The sequence below is a fragment of the Anabas testudineus genome, chromosome 17 (genome assembly GCF_900324465.2).
Source record: "Anabas testudineus chromosome 17, fAnaTes1.2, whole genome shotgun sequence".
In the NCBI taxonomy this organism is placed as follows: Eukaryota; Metazoa; Chordata; class Actinopteri; order Anabantiformes; family Anabantidae; genus Anabas; species Anabas testudineus.
In genome coordinates, this window is record NC_046626.1 from 5,116,895 (window position 1) to 5,138,121 (window position 21,227).

General features: G+C 39.9%; 1 protein-coding gene across 1 annotated transcript in view; it reads right to left on the reverse strand.

Moving 5' to 3' along the window:
• Positions 1–3,991: 3,991 nt before the first annotated feature.
• Positions 3,992–21,227, reverse strand: part of carmil3 (capping protein regulator and myosin 1 linker 3) — a 72,448-nt gene continuing 55,212 nt past the window's right edge. Inside the window, 12 exon segments of the mRNA XM_026375528.1 lie at positions 3,992–4,632; positions 6,337–6,456; positions 6,762–6,833; positions 7,102–7,318; positions 7,412–7,515; positions 9,278–9,647; positions 11,982–12,147; positions 13,435–13,554; positions 16,942–17,021; positions 17,740–17,927; positions 18,496–18,562; positions 19,056–19,181. Of these exon segments, the coding sequence (XP_026231313.1) occupies positions 4,592–4,632; positions 6,337–6,456; positions 6,762–6,833; positions 7,102–7,318; positions 7,412–7,515; positions 9,278–9,647; positions 11,982–12,147; positions 13,435–13,554; positions 16,942–17,021; positions 17,740–17,927; positions 18,496–18,562; positions 19,056–19,181 (1,671 nt within the window). The 3' untranslated portion in view covers positions 3,992–4,591.

Here is a 21,227-nt window from a genome sequence, read left to right on the forward strand (position 1 = left end):
TCATTTCATATTTTCATTCTTTTAGCTTCCCAGTGCGGACACACACACGCACTTGTACGGTCATCAAAGGGAGGACAGTCGTTGACCGACTCGTCACAGCCGAATGTCTAACCCTAACCAAAGTGATGGCTTTTTTACAGTGTGGATGAAAATCCCATTTAGACAGTTTGGACGGCTGCATGCTTTTGATACTGCGGTGTATCTACAATGTACATCCACTGTGCTTTAAGTCAGCCGCCCGCCCTCTAGGTGTTTGTTGTCTACAAAATATCTCACTCCCACCACATCCAACTGCCTCGGCTCCTCCAACTCTGACCTCACTATCACTTTCTTTCTCACAGAAAAAGCACCTGAAGAGAAGAGCACACTGAAACTCCTACACAAGCGTAAGCTCCTAGACAAACACACACACACACACACCATTATAATCTCCACTAATTGCTGGCCGTGGGTATTGTGAGACACACTAGTTATCAGCAGAAACAGAGGACAGAGAGAGAAGCAGCACACGTGAAGGGACGAACGGAGGGTAGATGAATGACTTTGTCCGCTGAGGCCTGCGCGGAAAGTGTCAAACACGCCTCTTCAGATTGTAAAGATAGAGGCAGTGGCCTTTTTATGAGCCTGAGAGGAAAAACCTGGCGACAGCTGCGTCGGTGGGAGACGTCTGAGTCATGTCGAGTTCAGGAGAGGAATCCATCAAGTGTGTGGCCCTCGGTTACGTCATGTTCATTCTTTTTAAAGAAGGAATAAAGTGTAAACCTGAGAAGTGGAGGAGAAAAGAAGCAGTGTTGTGTATGGTGCTTCACTTCCAGCCCTCACAGTTTCCTCCTCAGCATCTTCATTATATACTATTCAAACTGAATCCTTGTCCTGATCGTCTGTTGTCTGTCCAGTCACTGGTGCTTTTATTTTGTCAAGTGACAGTTGTCAAAATGTATTTATTCATTCATAATTAAAGAAAAGAATCTTAAAAACATACTTTATACGTCAAACATGTCTCCTGTGCAGCTTAAAACACAACTGCTTCCCAACACACTCCAAGGCCTCAGTCAGGCTGCAGACTATTTAGCGTGACCTCTTTCCGCGGCGCCAACTGTTACGAGAACATGAAAAAGCAAAGCCGACCAAGTAGCACAAACGAAAACAAAGAATTAAGGGCTGCCAGTGTTGCCGCCGCTAACGACATCACCCCATCTCCAAATGCCAACTTCATTAGTAGATTCTGCATCCACACAGTGAGCGGTGTGAACCAGAGGGAGCCTTAGTGACATCTGACCAACTTTACAAGGTCAACGCCAACTGAAAGTAACACACTAGTATTATAGTGTTCAACATTTTAAGAATAGAAAGCTTCACTTTTTTTGCTGTATACTGGATATTTCACACGATATCTTCATGTGGTCTCACTTGCATTGCGGTGACACTAAGCTGACATCCTGTTATGCGTCATGTTAGTATATTATCTAGCACAGGAGCTCACCAGGTCCCTGAATCATTTCCCAGTAGCACACACCTTCACGTGTCAGGATTCATTACCGGTTTGTGTGCTGCTCAGACACGGAGCGATGGAGCTCAGTGGCTCACATAAAGTCGTCATCAGCTTTCCACTGTTGACACAGCGAGTCAAGTGGCTTGCTGCTGACCCATATGTTGGTGCTGAACACATGCGACTCACACACACACATATTCTGAGGAACACACACCTTCTACAAATGCTGCAGACATAGATGAATGAGCAAGCTTGCAAACATGCAAATAACCGGGTGCCCAGCTCACAGCAAGTAACACTAATGAGCTGGAATATCCTCACGTAATCTCATTGTGTGTGTGTGTGTGTGTGTGTGTGTGTGTATGCGTGCACTCATGCAGGTTTACGTACACTGTAATGAAACATTCAGGTGAGCATATGGTGCGTGGGGCTGTGTGCGGATGGAAAGGCAGAGATAGAATTAACCGAGCTTATCCGGTGACCCACTGCATGTGAATGTCTGCGATCTGTGCTGGCAGGGAGGGGGATCAGGTGACTGGATGGAGGGAATTCAAAGCTTCTCATTTTCACAACACAGCCAGTGTCAAGACCGTTTGGAAAAAGCTCACGAACCGACACGATTCAGCCTGATCTCACCTCTGTACCTGAGACATGGCCGTGATGGAGAGCCCATGTAATGCAATCCAGTGTGACTGTACGGGCCTGAGCTGCTGACTGCATGCTATACACAGGAGTAATTAAAAAGCATATTTATATCGTCGATCAAATGTAAATATACTCATTAGTAAATCTCCTCGAGCATGAGCTCATCTGCAAAAACCAACATCACAACACATAATCTGCCTTGATGATGAATGCAGCGACGGTGACTGCTGCTAGGATCCATTATTATGGTAATGACAGTGCATCATGACTTGGCAGCGACACGGCACTAAACAATGATGTTATATGTTCAGGCTAGAAGAGCGCCTGGTCTCTGCCGCCATCTGCTGCCGAGAAGCACTCACAACCGTTTAGATAGTTAGAAGGTTATGCCTTCTATTTTTTTAACCATTTTCATTTCTATTTCTAATATTGAGTCTTCTTTCCAGCCTTTGACCAACTGTGTGATTTACAGAGCCTATAAAAAGTATTCAACACCTATGGATGTTGACAAAGACATTTCAGAAAAAAACCTCATTAATGTCAAAGTGAAAACAGGTTTCTACAAAGTAATGTGGATTAAATTAAAATATTTCAGGTGAAATCATTGTTTATTAATTAATATTCACCCCCTTCAGGTCAGTGTTTAGTAGATGCACCTTTGGCTGTATACACAGCATGGAGTCTGTGTTGATGGATCTCAGTTAGGGTTCTGAGGCTTCTTCTTTGCAAAACTGATTAAACTCTGTCAGGTTGCGTGGGGATCGGGTGTGAACAGCCTTTTTCAAGTCCACCCACAAATTCTCTATTGGATTGAGGTCTGGGCTTTGACTCAGCCACTCCACATTCACCTTGTTGTCAGTACTCCATTTCTGTGTAGCTTCCGTTGTATGTGTCAGGTCATTGTCTTGCTGGAAAACAATTCTTCTCCCAAGCCGTAGTTGTCTTGTCGACTGAATAAGATTGTCCTCCAGGATTGTTTTTATCCTTCCCTCCTACTTGTTCTCTGTTGCTGGGAGTGTTCATTTGTCTTCATGGTGTAATGGTAGCCAGGAATACTGATTAACCAGTGACCAGTGAGTGGTATTTTTCAGAATTTGTTTTGTCAAAGTCGCCAACTTTGGAGCACTGTAGTATAGGCACTATATAAAAGTATAGTGCCTATACTTTTTATAGGCACTGTACCTGTCTGAATATTTTTTTAAAGCGTTTTCCACTGATTTAGTAAAGCACTTTCATAAAGTTGGGAGAAATCACAAGATCTTGTCTTGTCTTTTTTGGGAAATACAGTGTCTACCTTTTATTGCCATGTAATATTGACACCATTCTCATATCTGTTTATGAAATATAAAGCTACATCCAGCAGATAGTTAGCTTAGCATAAAGACTGGAAACAGATGGAAACAGCTAGCTCCGAGGTTTGACAGGTGAAAACAAGACTTCATAAATGGGAAAATGTATAAAACCTAAGATAAAACTACAGCTGGTCATTTTTCCACTTTTTGTATAGATTAAACAGAAAAGTATTAATGACTGTCAGAAGGGCTGTTGGGAATGTTTTACTGTCACATAGAGCCAGGCCAGATCTCTCTAGCTCCTAATGAACCGCAGAGGACATAAAACTGTGTTCACATGCTGAGCGGTAAAAATGATGATGACAAAACCTTTGTGCACGTTTGGTGCTCCCTTTTGCAACATCTATACCTACATAGAAAAATGAACCGTAAGCATAACTCAGAAGTTCCATTTCCTTATGTAAAGTCAATTTTATTTATTCTGATTCATAGAAGCATTTTTAGAAAATATACTCATTTTCAGACCTGCAAAATCAGATTAAAACTGTAACTGATTCACTGACTGAAATTAAATACTGGAAAGATGAGTGCTAAGCGCATGAAACACATTTCTCAATCATCGTCAGCATACAGCAAAAGCCCACTTACAAACACAGTTATCAAATAATATATTATCACAAATAAAAACATGATTATTACCTGGTAGTTACCACAATGGTTAGTGCAGTCATCTATTCCATATATACACCGTCATTAGAATATACTGTTTACAGTACAAACTCACCTTTAGTAGTCACAGATTGTCAGCAAAAGACAGGGAGACGGTATTTTCAACAATAAATCATTTTGCACAAATGCATAAAACAACTGTTTGAGAGCATACTGGAGAGACACTAAAGTATTGTGTTTGTATGAAAACTACTTTATGTACTGCAAAGCTTCCCTTATGCCTGAGAAAAACCATAACAAGTGCAACCAGTTAAAAACAGAGAGCATACAGTACATGCACTGTCAGCAACAAATGTTTACATGAATTAAAAAAAAGAAGAGAACAATAAAGCTGCTGTTGAATCTTTGTCATTGAGTCCACACAGTTTTAAAAGCTCGTCTCTCTCCAGTCCTCCATGTCCCAGTATCCCAGTCTCCTGCTCTGCTCGTAATGTCACAACGCATCTCTGTTACCGAGCTGCGGACTGTCGTAGCCTGAAGAAGCAAACATAATATCACTGTATGATTTCAAAGCTGCAAGTCTGAGAAATATTATATTACCAGTGGATCAAATTATTTTGTGATGTTTAGTGTCACTAGTAGTGACAAACACAAAGGGAATTAACTGCCAAATCTTTCATCAATCTTGTTTCCCTGCAGAAATAACAACACAGAGATAGAGAAAGAAAGCAACTATCTGGAGAAAAAATTGGCGCATTTAAAAGCTAACAAGCCAGATATTTCCCTCAAGGGTGAGGTGAAAGGAAAACAGCTGGGGGGAGAATGAATATTGGACCTAAATGCATCAGCTGACACACAAACACAACATCAAATGAATGTTCATGTTGCAGTGAATCTACTGCATGTTTAAGTTGGCAATTGTTTGCTGACATGTTTGCTAATGTTAGCCAGCTACTAGAGCAGTTATTGGAAGTTAAAGCTGCAATAATCAATATTTGAATTCTACAATGGATCAAGACATGAAACCCACAGACAGTGATGTTATGCATTTAACAAGTTTAACTCTATATTGGAACGCTGAAAAGTCAAGTGTTGAAAAACTAGCTGTACACTACTGTACCTGACCACTAGCACACAATATACAGAAGTGTACTGTGTATGTGAAGAGTTTGCTAAAACATATAGCTTTATCATTTAAATGAGATGATATTATGCCGTGTTTCTAGCTTGTTCAACTTCCTCCAAATGGCAACAAAAACATCAACTAATGCAGCTTTAAATTTGGACTTAACTGTGGAACCACCAACAGAAGTGAAGCCTCTGACACAATCTACACTTCTAATATTTGGATTTCATTGTTTTGAAAATACAAATGTAAGAATGTCCCTGTTGTCCTGAAGAGAAAGTCTCTTTATGTTTTAAGCCTGCCTACCTAAAACATAACCGGAAAGGACAGAGAGGATCACTTAGATTTCACACTTTCTATGTAACTGGCTTTTTAGCCACCATTTGTGACATGTGGACCCTTTTATAAGTCTCATAGTGATGGTAATTGAGTCCCCTCCAGCAGGTTTTTGAAACATAGTTCTATATTACAGGGATAATTGACAGTGGTTTTGCCTTGTCATTAGTGCCCCCTGAATTCCGCTGCCTCAGGATGTTCATCTTCATTGAAAAACAGCTCAGTGTAGAAAGTGATGATGAATCAGCATGGCGGCCAATTATCTCAATAATGGAACATGATATCAAAAAAACGAAGCAGTTCCAATTAAAACAGGAGTGATAAAAGGTCCTTATTTCAAAAATGGTGAAGTTCTAGTCTAATAGAACACTTATCCATGCAGTGTCAGATCCGGCTGCCAGCTGCAAAGAGACGCTTCTGGAAAACAGCCAAATGACGTTTTGAAATTCTGCTTTATGATCTCTTTCTTCGGTCAGCCATTTATAAAATACCAGATCAAGCATACATTCAATATGCAGGGTTATGACTCATCCACGAAAAGGTTTGCACAGGTACATTGTGGTACACAAGTTTCGAGTTATTTAGTTACAAATTTTACACAAGCTTTTTTTCCTTAAATGTAATTAAAGTACTACATAGGTAGTACTTACTGAGATACACAGGATGAATTGTGAATTGTTTGTTGTGCAATAAAATTGTGCAAAAACTGTGCAAACCTTTCCTGCCACATGGCTGTCAGGGCAAACTAATTTGTACGAAGTGAAACAGATACATACACCTGGTCTCAACAGGGTAGTCCAGAGATCTGTTTCTGTACTGGGGGAGGCAAGACTTTTTCACAGGGAATCTGCGATCTGAATACCTCTCCAGATCGTAGGGGCTGTCTTGTTCCATGCCTAAAGGAAAATGGCACGACACACAAACACAAACACACAGTGGGGGGCTGGAGGATAAAGCAGTAACTTAGAGCACAGCCAGTGAACTCTACAGGTTTGGGAGAACATCAAATAAGAGACTCGTGCTGCTTTCATTTGATAAAAAATAACAAAGGCATTGCGCTTTTGTTATGAACTATGAACAAAAAAGGCAAGTCCGTCTCAGCCATACAGTAAATGTGTAACTAAACAGCATGCTGATCAAGTATTTCATATAATGTGTGCAGGGACGCAGGGATGCAGTAAACACAGGGTCAGACAAATACCTATATCAAATGAACTGGACTTCCCGGTGTGATGTGATGTTGCTGGAAATCCATTATGACCTTCCTCTGCATCTGATTGGTCAGAACAATCATCATCATCATCATCTCTCCATATTGCCTAACCAACATCATCAACAACCCATTCTGTGTTTAAGAAGTTTGACAATTAAAACTAGTAGAAATTAGTATTAACAACTACTGTGACTACACACAACTAGAATTACTTTCATATTATATTCAGAATATGAATTAAAAATCCAAGAAAACTACATCGAGTAAGATCACAATTTACTGTCACTGCCCTGCTCCCTTTGATGTAAAATAACAACTGCTACACCACCTTTACTGATGGCGGATTTTGTGTCTTCTATCCCCTGTTTGGCAGACGGTGGTGGGCTTTTCCCCTCAGTGGTTCCCTTGTCTGGAATCATTGGTTGAGTGGGAGACAAAGTCCTCTGGTCACTGCTGGGTTCTTCTCCTGCACTGCCAGGGGAGGTTTTCGGAGAAGTCTTGGTGTTTTCCGGAGATGTCTTGTCTCTTGAGAGGTCAAGACTGGGCTGGGAGGGAGATGTATAAAAGTGTTTGGTGGTGTACCAGAGTCTGCTGCATGAAAGTCACGGTTCGCTTTTTGACATGCTGAACACACATACCTTACTGGGAATAAGAGGATGCTGTCCCTCTGGCCCTCTTGCTCGATGCTTCTCTTCACGCTTTCTTTCACTCTGGTCTTCGCCATCTGGATGTCCTGCCTCTTCTGGTAAGACAAACACACCACACAACACAAAAGAGTCTTTATAATGATCTGTCAAAGCTTTTTCTGCAGACTAGAAATGTCTTAGCCAGGCATGAATCGACTTACAGTCAATCAAACTGAATCAAATCAAAATGAATAAAAAACAAATATCGGCACAATGCAAAACAGACAATTAAAAAAAAATAAAAAAAATACAGTTGTGAATGGATTACATAATGTTTTCCCCTATGACAGGTTTCCCACCAACAAGAGAGTCAAAAACAAAAACAACAAAAAAAACAAAAAAAACATGCATAGTAACAGCTGGCCACCTGTTTACATGCATATATGCATGTGCATATGTTTCTGTGCATGTTTAAAAGCCGACTGGTTGTCACAGTGACAACTCATCTCCACTTAACGAGGAGGGGGAAAAAAATCAGTAGCAGCTCTTTTTAAACCTTTTTGCAAACCACATATTCTATCAGGATGAAAGTACACACTCCTGTTTCAATCTGCAGATCTTTACATTGATTCCAAAGACAACCACCTCTGGTCTCTGACACTTGAACTGATTTTTCATTATCTTTGAGCCAGACTGCAGCCTAAAACTACTTTTGTAACTTTAGATGTTTGCTAATTACAAAGTCTAGACTTTTCTAGACCAAAAATAGCCTTCAACAATGGCCCTCTGTCTGTACAGGGTTTTATGGTTTGGAGCAGCTTATCTTTGGGAGGGAACCTCAAGAGCTCCTCAACACACACACAACAAACTGAACTGAGCACACACACTCGCTAGATTTGACATGTTTCCATCTTTCAGTTGTAAATTGTATTCATTTCCGCTACTGGTTGCTGCTGTTTTGTGTTTTGTGTTCTGTTTTTGCACTTTTTTCGTCTTCTGACGTCTGTCTGCACTTTTTCTTTGTGTTCTTGCACTGTTTGCACTAGGTTGCACAGGATGCACTTTATGTGTTTTGCTAGGACAACTTAGCAGTCCTCAGCCCCATGTTTGTCTTGTTGCCGTTTTATGTAGCACCATGGTTCTGGAGAAATGTTGTCTCATTTCACTATGTACTGCTTCAGCTATATGTGGTTGGAATGACAATAAAGCTTCTTGACTTGACATCAAATCACTGCTCTCATTAAGGTCACTGACACATTTCCTTTGATTAAGTGTTCTTTAAATGTTGTTGATCTACGTTTTTTGCTGCCGCTGTTAGTTTTCTAACTAGGTTTCTGTGGTGATACCCAGCAGTGTATCATGTATTACCGGTACCCATTTTTACTAAAAGCTTTTTATTTTTAACTATACTGCATGTTATTTCTTTAAATCATGCCATCATTGGCTGAATCATTTTAAGAAATTTAATCAGCAAAGTTAATAATGCTGAATTTGTGTAAACCATAAGCACCATTTACTTAACATAACAAAATTAGGTTTTATTTAGAAAGGAAAACATAATTTTGTCAATATTTTGTCAAAGTCAATATTTGAAATGACAGAATGACTTTAAAAGTTATTTCATTTACTGAATTTGTCCTATTACCGTAACTGTATATAATCAGTCAAGGCTCTGACAGCATTCAAACTTGTGATAATATAAGGTATCTCTATTTGAAAGAATATACAGTATTTGTTTTATTTTATTTTTTTGTTTGTTCAGTATTTTCTGCTTAAAGGTATGAATTCTGAGAAGTTGTTTGTATCAGGGGTCTCAAACACTTGAAAAGTCAAAGAAATGATACAACTCAGTAAAACTTGCAGCCTACATTGCAGTACCTAAACTCTCCTGCAGGTGTCTCTGCCTCATGACTGCCAGACACGGCTTAGTACTCTGTGGAGGCGGCTCTGGCTTCGTCCCACCTGGGGGCCCATTTCCACCGCTCTGCCTGTCCTCCTCAGCCATCTCAGTGACAGAGTCTGTCAGGGGTACGATCCTCTCCTGCCTGCCTCTCTCCATCTGTCTGTCCGGCTGTTGTTTGGAGGACACCACGTGTCCGTTAGTCTGAGATTCTGCGGGGGCATCTGAGATGGTGGTTGATCTGTCCAGATCTTGGTCTGTTGCTTTGATGTCACAGGTGCTGCTCCCATCTGAGTCTTCGATTTCTGCCCCGATACAGCTGTACACCATGCTGACCAGGTCTGTAGACTATTCAGAGACAGTGGGAGTTAGAGAGGGGAGATCAAACCTGATAAAAGTCAAATACTTCACCTCACATAAATTTATGAAGATATGATATACAGTACTCTGTGGGATTCTGATGATCTACTGAATCATTTAACTGCATGGTCTGTTGGTAACCGTGATGAGAGTGAAGCCTGTGATTAAAATTCTAGTGAATTCAATTATGCTAAAATTAAATTATCCCTCACTTTGCTGGGGATGTCCTCAAATCCCCTCAAGGATCAGTGAGCATCCATGGACTCTACTTTGAGAACCGCAGGGATTTGGAGACTCAAACTCTAAGTGTGTGTGCGCATGTGTTTGTGTGTGAGCATTTGAAGAGATTAAAATAGGCCAGAGTCCTCCACACCTCAGACAATCTACACAAATCCAATACAGAAAAAGACTGAGAATAGCAGCTGGTGGGCACAGCATGCAAGCAGCCACTGTGCCGTGTCATGCAGACTATAGCAATGGGGAGAAACATGCTCACAAGTTGGATGACTATGGAAGTTAAATTTAAAGGTACAGTACACGTAAGAAAGTGAGATTGTGACAGGCAGGTTTGGTTTTGAGGAAAGGAACGCAGAATGGAAAAAAAAAAAGATGGATATGGCCTCAGGTATGTACCAACATAATCTGAAAAATATCAGTGACTGCTACTGCTACTATTGGCAGGGGAGAACGTAGCCAGAAAACACAAGATAGTAGTGTGTAAAATGACTATGATGTTGAGGAAGATGAAGAGGATTAAGGTGAGAGGAGCAAAGGGCAAAGTGGTGAAAGAAAAAAAAGATGTGTAGTTTTCAAGGAGGAGGTGAGACAGGCTCTAGGTGTCGGGAGATTTCAGTTAACTGGACAACTACAGCTAATGTGATCAAGGAGAAAGTTAGGAAGGGGCTTGGTATGTCAATAGGGAAGCAGAATGTGGACAATGAGACTTGGTGGTGGAATAAGGACGTCCAGGTGTGAATACAGAGAAAGAGGTTAGCTAAGAAGAAGTGGGACACAGAGAGGACTGAAGAGGGTAGACTGGAGTACAGGGAGATGCAGAATAAGGTAAAGGTCAAGGTGGCTAAGGCCAAACAAAGGACTTGTACATGATCTTGGAAAGTGAGAGGATGTCACAGGAATGGAGGAGAAGTGTACCGGTGCCAATTTTTTAAGAACAGGGAAGATGTGCAGAGCTGTGGCATCTACAGATGAATAAAGCTGATGATCCATACAAGGAAATTGTGGGAAAGAGTAGTGGAAGCTAGGCTAAGGGCAGAGGTGAGCATTTGTAAGCAGCAACATTATTTCATGCCTACAAAGAGTACAACAGATGCAGTATTTGCTTTGTGGATGCTGACGGAGAAGTAGAGAGATTGGTAAAGGGAGTTGCACTATGTCTTTGTAGATCTAGAGAAAGCGTATGAGAGCGGATCTGTGGTATTGAATGAGGAAGTCTGGAGTGGCAGGAAAGTATGTCAGGACATGTATGAGAGCTGTAAGACTATGATGTCTGCAGAGGATGTGATCTGTAGCAACACCAGGGGAGCAGGTGGAAGAAAATCTAGAAAGGTGGATGTGTGCTCTGAAAAGCAGGGAAATGAAGCTTAGCTGCAGCAAGACAGAACAGATGCGTGTGAATGAGAGGGAACCAAGTGGAACGGTAGGTTTAAGCAATTAGGGTCAACAGTTCAAAGCCACAGAGAGTGTGGTAAAGAGGTGGAGAGGCGTGTGCAACCAGGATGGAACAGGTGGAGAAAAAGAAAGAAAAGGAGTTGAAGACGGTGGTGAGATCAGCGATGCTGTACAGCTTGGAGACAGTGGCACTAAAGAAAAGACAGGAGGCAGACCTGGAGGTAGCAGAGCTTAAGATGCTAAGTTGCTCCTTGGGAGTGATGAGGATGGATAGGATCAGGAATATGGAGTACATTAGAAGGACAGTTCATATCATATGTTTTACAGTTAAAGTCAGAGAGGCCGGACTGAGGTGGTTTGATGTTCGGAGGAAAGATTGTCAACATATCGGTAAACGGAGAGAGGACATGAAGATTGTTGGTGTGAAAGAAGAGAATGCAGCGGATATGGTTAAATGAGGACAGATGATTCACTGTGGCGGCCCCTGAAAGGGACAAGCCGAAAGGAAAATAAGAGGAGTAGACTTAGGAAATTACACTTTTTCTAAGCTTAAAAGGTCACACTTAGCTATCAAGCTTCTACCCTGGAGCTGGCAGGGACAGAGCGTCAGCAGAAAAAAAAAGTTAGATTTTTGTCTTGCTGGCTGAAGAGCAGTACCAACACTCTCACTGTGACTGTCCATAAGACCTGTACCTGTCTTTGAATGAGGCATGGGGGGCTGGCGGGCCTGGTCCCATGCGCCAATAGGCCCTGCGTGGGCCGAGGTGAAGACATCGTCCCATTTGCTCCAGGAACGGTGCTCTCTGGCCTTACAGTGTCCTTAGGGTGCTGAATCATGGAGTACACATTCTCTGAAGCGCTGCAGGAACAAAGACACAAAAACTCTAAGATGTGTGAGTGGAGCCGTGTGCTGGGATGATGTAAGTGTTTGTTATATTAAAAATACCAAAAGTTAAGTCAATTTGAGAAAAATTGGATACCCATATATTAATAAAATATTATTAATTTACAATAGCATATGCTTCTTCCATCAGGCTGCACAGACGCAAAGGTGCAAAGTTTTTTAGTGGATTCCTTCTTACAAAACAGCTTCAGCACAGGGATGTTGGTGGGCTCCCTTTTACAAACTGCCAGCTTCAGTTTCCATTCACAACATTTTATATAGGATTAAGGTCAGGACTTTGACAAAATATTGCATTTCGTCTGCTTTAACGACTATGTGGTGGAAATTGGGTCTTTAGGTTCATTGTCCGGGAGAATCTGCTTGTACAACTCAGTATTTAAAGTTCCATCAATTCCATCATCTATCTTCTAAAGTATTTACAGATCTCATTTGTTCAAACCATGACACAATGCTACTATCTTGTGTTATCAAGATCAGACAATGATAGCAAAGACCCAGATTTCTCCTTTTTAAATAAGGCAGTGTCTCCCAGATTCAGACTTGATTGTGATCTCTTTAACTGAAAGAACTTACTCAAACATAACTGGACTTTTAAGCGGTTGAAATACTTTTGTTGAATCATTTTCCACACTGAACAAATGAGGCGGTCTATTTTTGTTCATTAGTTTAATTGGATTCTCTTTATTTAGTTTTCCTAACTTCAGTGAAAATATGATTAGGTTTTATCCAGGAACAGTGAAAATTCAAAAAAGGTTCACAATCTTTCAAGCACCACAGCAAGATTGTATACCAACAGAGGTGAATGCTTTACCAGGATTGCCACAATACCTTTTAAGTTTGATTTGTAGCATCTCTCTCAGCTTTAGCTTTCATCTACTATGTTTTTCTCCTCCATTTTGTGCAACTGCATAACTCCTTTTAAGTGAACTAAGCAAACAGTGCCTTCTGAGGGCTACTCTCTCCCCTCCTCCTTTACTAAAATAAGTTTTCCACATTTGCCCCTCTTTGCAATACTGCTGTCAACTTTTTAAACCATGGTACCATTATGTAGTAGGAGCTTTAATGTATGCACTGCCATAAATTCAAAGTTACAATATTTTCTTCTATTAAAATATTTATAAAGCTATGAAGTGACGTTAATGCCCAGCGCTAGATTAATTTACCAGGAGACTCATTCTCTGGGTGCACTTAAATGTTACCCTCCTTCCACCCCTCCTTCCAACCCCTCCTCTGTGTGCTTACTCTGAGTCCTGAGTAGAGATCATGGAGTTGCGGCTCTTACGGAAGCCAGAGAAAATGGACAACATGCTGCGTCTTTTCTTCCTCCTTAGTGACTGGGCCTGATGGAGGGACGACAACTGACTGAAAGAGAAAGACAGATGAGCAAAGACAGGAGGGGTGATGAGATTATTGGCAAAGACAACAAGGACAAACAGAGACTACCCCTTGGTCAGAGAGAGAGAGAGAGAGAGAGAGAGAGAGAGAGAGAGAGAGAGAGAGAGAGAGAGAGAGAGAGAGAGAGAGAGAGAGAGAGAGAGAGAGAGAGAGTGGGGTCCATGCAGCAATGTAAGAATTAGAGTTTTTCTGTTGATGCAAACAGTCACCAACCTTTTTTGACCAGTATGTACCATAAGTCATCATTGGCAAGCTGATCCCAGTGTTAACTGTCTAAATGATATATCTATTATATTAATCATAATGCATAGCGAACCAATGAACCATACAACATAGTGTACAGATGGTTTAATATTTGACAGAAGGCATAGTTTTTGATGCCTCAATGAATCTTTTTTATGCACTACTAGAGAGCATTAAGCACATGCAGTCATGTAGCAGTCTGTCTGTCCTTTCCATGTAGGTAAAGATGACTTAGTGCTGTGTCTCCACTTAGCCCTGGATGCTGCACTATGTTCATTAGCTAGTTGCTACCAGTGTCCCTCGTTTGGTTCTAGACCAAGGGCTCTGAACCTTTTGTAACTCATGGCACAACACTGACTGTTTAAAAACATTCAGAGGACCACCTTTCTAAATATGACATTATGAACACAGAATAACAGAAAATTAAATAAGTACCATGATATACTCTGCTGTTAATCAGTTATGTCACTGTAGCAGACTAGGTCAAAGAATATACGTAGACGAAAACTTTCCGTGTTTTAAAAAGGCTTGGCAGGTTTACTCAGCAACTATTTAAAACAACACAGGGCAGGTCAGCAATTGGGTCAGACACACAAGGGGAATGCTGTTAACAAATTAATAATAAAAAAAAAACATCCCCACATCCAGGCTAACATGATAAGCTGATATTCACTTGCAGCCAGTAAACAAAATGAAGCTCAACTTGTGTGTGTTGAAGTTTTAGGCTACTGTCAGCTGATTGGTACATTACTTCATTTTCCAACAAAGTGGACTGAGCCATGTCCTCTGAAGTTGTCTCCACATAGAATGGGTCTAAAATCCAAAGGTTTCCATGTTGAGGGTCTTCTGGGAAGTAGTCAGCAAACTTTGGAGACAACTGAGCTGACATGATACAGTATGTTCTCATGAGAAGAGGCTTCCAAAGTTTTACTCAGATGTGGAAACATGTCAAATCTTAGGTCCTTGAATCCCTTAATTTTGTCTGTAACCAAAAACACTGGGCTGAGTCTGCCTTGCATTGATATATTCAGCTGATTTAACTGATAAAATGCATCAGATAAGTAGGCCAATTTTGCACAGAATTGATCCATCAATGTAATCCTCAGCATATAGAAGCGTTGCTCTTGTAGAAACGTGTGCACTTCTTTTCTCAGTTAAAAAAAAAGACGATCAAGCATAAATCCTTACAACAGCCACTGTATTTCACGGTGGTACAACAGTTGCAAATGCAAGACTTTCCCTGTGCAAGAAACAGTGAGGTTGTGTGATTGGTGTTCCAATACTTAAACAAAAATTAGATAATTAGAAAATAACAAGATTTGTCAATTAAAAAATAAATAAACTGGTTGAGAATCACTGTTCTAGACAGATAGCGAATGGTGGGTTTTGTTTTTCAACTGAAAATGAAACCACTCTCAAATTGCAGATGACAATGGTGAGACTGAACAAAAACAGCTAAACCAATATCCAAAGAGCTAAAAGGTGAAAATCATAATAGTGATAGTCCATGTGAACCACTTTTAATACATACAGAAAAAATAACTACTGATGCTTTGAAGTGATCCAGGGAGTTAAATCAGTTCTACGCATGACTGACTCATGTACTGTACGATATAGTGCTGAAGCCAATGTACTGTATGTCTGTTTGAGGTGAATATAAAGCCTATGTTGTGTGTGTCTCTCAGCAATATATCTGTATACGTCAACAATGCCGTCTCGAATACCAGGAAAGAAGAGAAATAATTTTGTGTGACCATGGTACAGTTTAAAGGGAAATTAATCTGAAATCACGAGGCTGGTATGTGACAGTAAACAAGAATTATTGAATATAATAGAATACACTCTATTTATTGAACAAATAGTGCTACAATTCAGTTCTGTTCAGTGCAAATGGAAACCCTCCACTACATTTGCGGCTAAGTTTTCAAGGGCACAATATAATTGATCATTAGTAGTCCTGTTTTTAATGTACAGTATGTAATATGGACTGTAAGGAGCATACAGTAAGAATCCTTCTGTTAAGTACTGTAGCTGCATTCTAATACACAGCTCTTTGGTACAGCAGACTTATACAAGTACACAGCACAAGTACACTTAACTAAAATGACCCTTATAATTATCACAAAATAAATAAACAAATGGATTTAAAATCCAACAACTATAGTATGATAAACTGAAGAGTAATTCCTGGGTCAACTGTGCTGCACATTACACTGCTATTACAAAGCAATTAGGTTTTGAAGTTTTTAATTAATCTTAATGTAATTAATGCATCCTTTAATTATCGAAAACCTGGAAAAACTACTGTTTTGCAATTTCCTTCTTGATTTGAAGCTTTGGCGATACTAATTTAGTCGTCAGTGACTAGTTTACATGCCACTATCATTATGTCACTATTAACTGACTTTTCCCCACTTGGTGGAATGACAGAGGCTTATTATGAATGTTTTATTTCATTTGGCAAAGCTGTCGTTTCACGTCTAGCAGATATTGAGCATTCTCTTGAAGTTGTGACATATGTCTACCTCAGAAATTAAGTTTGCATATATCCAGTGTTACTTACCAAAATACATTGTGTGCATCCTTGGGGCACAACAAACTTTCCATTTGTCATAAAACATTTGCAAAACCAATTTAAGCAACTTATTTTGGCTTGGAGTCTTTTCTCCCTTTGCAGCTTGGATTTCTTGGCATGTTACTGCCACTTGTAAATTAGAGGAATAATGTGACACTAGTAATTTTGCACATATTCCTGACAGTAGAAACCAAACCAATGAGCTGAATGATCCTAAAATTCTCCACAGAGCTGAGAGGGAAGAGTCAGAGGATTATTTCTATTCTATTTTTTCATTATTTGATTCAATATAAAAAAACAGATCAAAAGACATTCACCCAAATTATTTTAATGAGATACTTTTTAATGAAATAATTAGCATGAGATCATTTGATTAAGTTATTTTGGTGTGGTGGATTGGCTTGATTTGTCCCTCTTAGATGCTTAAGATTAGTAAATAACATTACCTTAATGTTTTCATTTTCACTCTGTTGATAATAAGATATTTACAGATTTTATATTGACACCACAAAAATGAAACTGCTGGTGCAAACTACCTGTCAGGTAGAACTCTCTTGCTGTAGAAATCAGGCAGTCCATCCTCAAGCATATTGACTCCACCGTTTTCTGAGCAGTGCTACACACACACACACACACACACACACAGGATAACAATGAACAATCCACCAAGTCGACAAAAAGCTGAAAGGCTGACAAAAAGTATTATCATTTCAAATTGCTGGCTGGCAAATCTGAATGCAATGCCAACAGGAATCTGTTTGTAAAACAACTCCTCAACATGCTGCCCTAACTGACTTTGTACCGATTTAGAAAAAGCTTTTACAAAGTCTCAAAACAAACAAGCTGCTAAGTTAGAGGCTGCCCTGCGGCCCCTGGGAGATGGCTGTGCATGATTAACATTTGAGTCACAGAGACACATGCGACAGCTTTAAAAGGAACTTATTTTTGGAAAGTGCTACTGGCATGGAAAACAGGATGAATAACAAAAATTCACACAAAGCAGCGAATACATAAAAAAATAACTAAACTAAAAACTATGCTCAGTTTATTTTCTCACCTCTACATTCTCACACTGCATCGTGCAATCAGTTAAACATATACAATGATGCCAGTAGAACAATAAAAAATAAAAAACATCCTTTTCCTTCAAGGTTACTGCAAGAACCCAGTTTAAGCAGTGCTACCTAGGTTAGAATCAGGTCAGTAAGCAATTCTCATATTTATTGATGTGGTTGTAGCTGCCATTCAGAAAGCCACATTAGGCTACAGAGGAAGCAGCTCCCTGCACACTGAAGCTCTGTGGATCACTGCCATGTCATTTAACATCAACTCACAGATTCAGGAGGAAAGTGTCCTGCTCTGTGTCTCCGTGGTGGCCGTGGCCGGACGTGGGTCACATGTCGTAAAGGTGAGCCATTTGTGGGGAGGGTGGACAGACACTCCCATGATGCTGAGTGGGTAAGGGGAGCAGATTGTGGTGGAGCAGAGGGGGTGGGAGAGGGACTGGGCTCGTCACCTAAACCTGTAACGAGAAAGAGGAAATGTCCCTTTACGTTAAAAGTGTTGTAGGGTCCGTTTTACGATTTTAATTAAATATGAAACTCTTTCATAATTAATTCTGCTTTTGGCATCAGGTTTTCCTACATTCAAATATGAGGGCATTTATTATGAAAACTTAAAATGCCTCCATTTTCATAAGAAATCTGAATACAAAAATGACCAAAGGCCACAGCCATGTTAACCAGCCTGTGAAGCAGAAAATGGTTGAAATGGAGAGGCAACTTTGCTATTATTAGATCACTACCACTAGTGGGGAAAAATGGCAAGTTTAGCTTGGGAGCAGAATCTGAGAAAAGGTCATGTTGACTCTTTAAATTTAAAATATTACATGCAAAATTAAACACACAAATAACACTTGCATAAGCATTAGCATATTTGCATGCTGTGTGCTAAAGAGATGCGGTATAGTAATTTTCCTCCTGATGAAAAACAGTCAATTGACCCAAATCCTGCTATTACAGTATGTTTAATATATCATGCTAAATGAGCACTTGAGGGCAATTTGCTTCATATCAAGGCGTAAAACTCACTCAGTCTGGTGGAGACAGGACGAATTCTTCTAGTTCTGGAGCTCCGCTTTTTAATAGCCATGGTGTCCTTCAGTCAAAGAAGATAGTTATATAATGAGCAATGATTTTATTCAACACCACATCCAAGTACACTCAGTAGCATTTTATTTGGCACACCTAGCTAAAAAAGTCTAATAAAAAAGCAGTCTAATACAACAGCCCTGTAATAAATCCTACCTTCATGAAGGTTATGATGTAGACTATTTGCTGAGAGGTGCTGATTCAGCTTCATGATTATTTCGAAAGCTGTGTGTCGTGCTGTTGAATTGCGTTCTATTATACTGACAGATGTTTCTATTATTCTATCCACCCTTTATATCAGTGATGGTCGGTGAAATAACAAACACCTGTATTATAGCTAAAGAGCGCGCTTAATAACATAAGAACAACACAATGAACATAAAACCGAACTTTTCTTTGTAATTATTTCAGACAAGTAAAGGTTTAAGCAAATTTACAAATCAAACATTTAAGTTTTTATTCCAGTTAACTTTATATCATCATGTCTCTCAGACACTTACTATTCCTAGGTTGACACCAAAGTCATCATCAGGAAATTCCAGGGACTCGATTATTCTGGAATGTCTGATTGTGCGCCTGCCCGTCCCGACATCGTCCCATCTCTTCGCTTGAGACACCTGCCGCAGCTGTTGCAACACACACAAACACACACACACACAGGCACATGTGTGTGTGTGTCACACTCAATTATGCCACCTGAAACAAAATCTTTAACACCATCTCACAGAAGATGCTTGTCTGTCCTTGCACCCAAGAAGCGCACAGACAGAGCGAGGGTTACTTTGTCATCATTGTTTGAAAAGAATAGAATATGAATAAAATGTCTTGATTATCAAAGTGGAGTGAGGCATGATGGAGGACAAACTGGCACTGCAGCAAAACAGTGAATGGAAAATGAGATATAACAGTGAAGGCACTAAACGGAATGCAAAACAGAGCGGGGCAGAGTGTAGTTGCCAGATGTCTACAGTGGAAGAAAAAGTATCTGAACCTTTTGGAATTCCTTGGTTTAATTGCAGTAATTTGCCAGAAAACGTGATCTGACCATCATCTAAATCAAGAGTATTACCAGATATAATGTGCCTAAAATAATAAAAATAATAACTTCATACCAGGTGCTTCCTGCAGCTCTGGATCAGACCTGCACATCGTTCAGGAGGAATTTCATTCTGGAAGAACTGCTTTAGCTCTGTCATATTGTTTGGACATCTTGTGTATGTGTCTCTCTTCAAGTTGTTCCATACCATCTCTTTTTGGGTTGATGTCTGGGCTCTGATTTGACCACTCTGAAGCCATTCATTCATTCTCATTCTCATTATGCTGAAGAAATACACTTGGGAATTTATCTTCACCCCAATCACTGCAAACTGGCCAGGCCCTGATGCAGCAAAGCAAGCCCAAATCATAATGTTTCCTACATGATGATTACATATTTATGCCAGATCTGGAGCCGTTTGTTCTTTCCAAATAGTTCAATATAGTATATATAACATATCATCAGTCCACAAAACATTTTGTCTGTACTGCTGTGGAGTGTCAATGCGGTCTTTGGCAAACTTTAGGCATGCAGCAATGTTCTTTTTAGTTAGCAGCAGGTTCCTTCGTTGTGTCCTGTCATAGACACCCTGCTTCTTCAATGTTTTACGTCTCCAATTAGCTTTTTTGAGATTATTAAAGTATACATTATTATTATTATTATTCCAAGGGTTTAAATACTTTTTATTTTTTTAGGCACATCAAATTTGTTAATACTCTTGACTTGGATGAAGATCAGACCACATTTTATGACAAATTAATGCAAAAACACCCCACGAAATTCCCAAAGGGTCACATACTTTTTCTTGCCACTGTATTTTTGCCTCCTTTTCCACTGGTTTCATTTTAAACAACTTAAATTTACAGTGAGGAACATGCAGGGTTTAATGACACCCTCGACTGACTCAAATCTAGTTGTTATTTTCTCTCTGAGTGCAATCTCTCTCCTGCTTTATACTAACAAAACTGCATCCTAATGAGACAGAAGTCATTACAGACACTAGAAACCTAAGGTGCACAGCCTTTTAGCACATGCCAGATTTGAACAGTTCTGCTGACATGGAGAAGCCTTTCAAACAGGATGTAGAATATTACTGAGTTCTTGGATCTACTACTGGTTCTTAACGTGCTAATCTGAAAGCTGAAATGTTGTGAATTCGTTGATTTGTTGACTTGATGGTAGTTTGAGTGTAATCTGGGAGCATGTCTGAGCTGATGTACAGAAATGGCTCCATACTGATGGGCCTCCAGGCAGAATATAACCTTCTAATGACTGATGTGGATGTGTGTGATCTGTAATAAATACAAGGCGTTTTTGCACATCGATGTGGTTCATACAGTAAGACTGACAGCATGTTTTAAAACAAAATTCATTCTGAGTGTTTGGATGAAGCCATGACTCATGCAAATATTGACTCAAAAAGATGATATCACCATATCATACAAAAAACACACAAATCTGTGTTTTTGTAAAACTGCATTACAGTAGGTTACTCAGAGAAAATCCTTACATAGAAGCAATAAAAATAAATTGCTTTTGGAGAGCAGCAAGAAATCCTATTAGACGCAGAAACACTGGTAGACCTTTTCAAAGTGTGGAAACAATCCAAGGAGTGAAGTCTTAGGCAGAGAGTGTG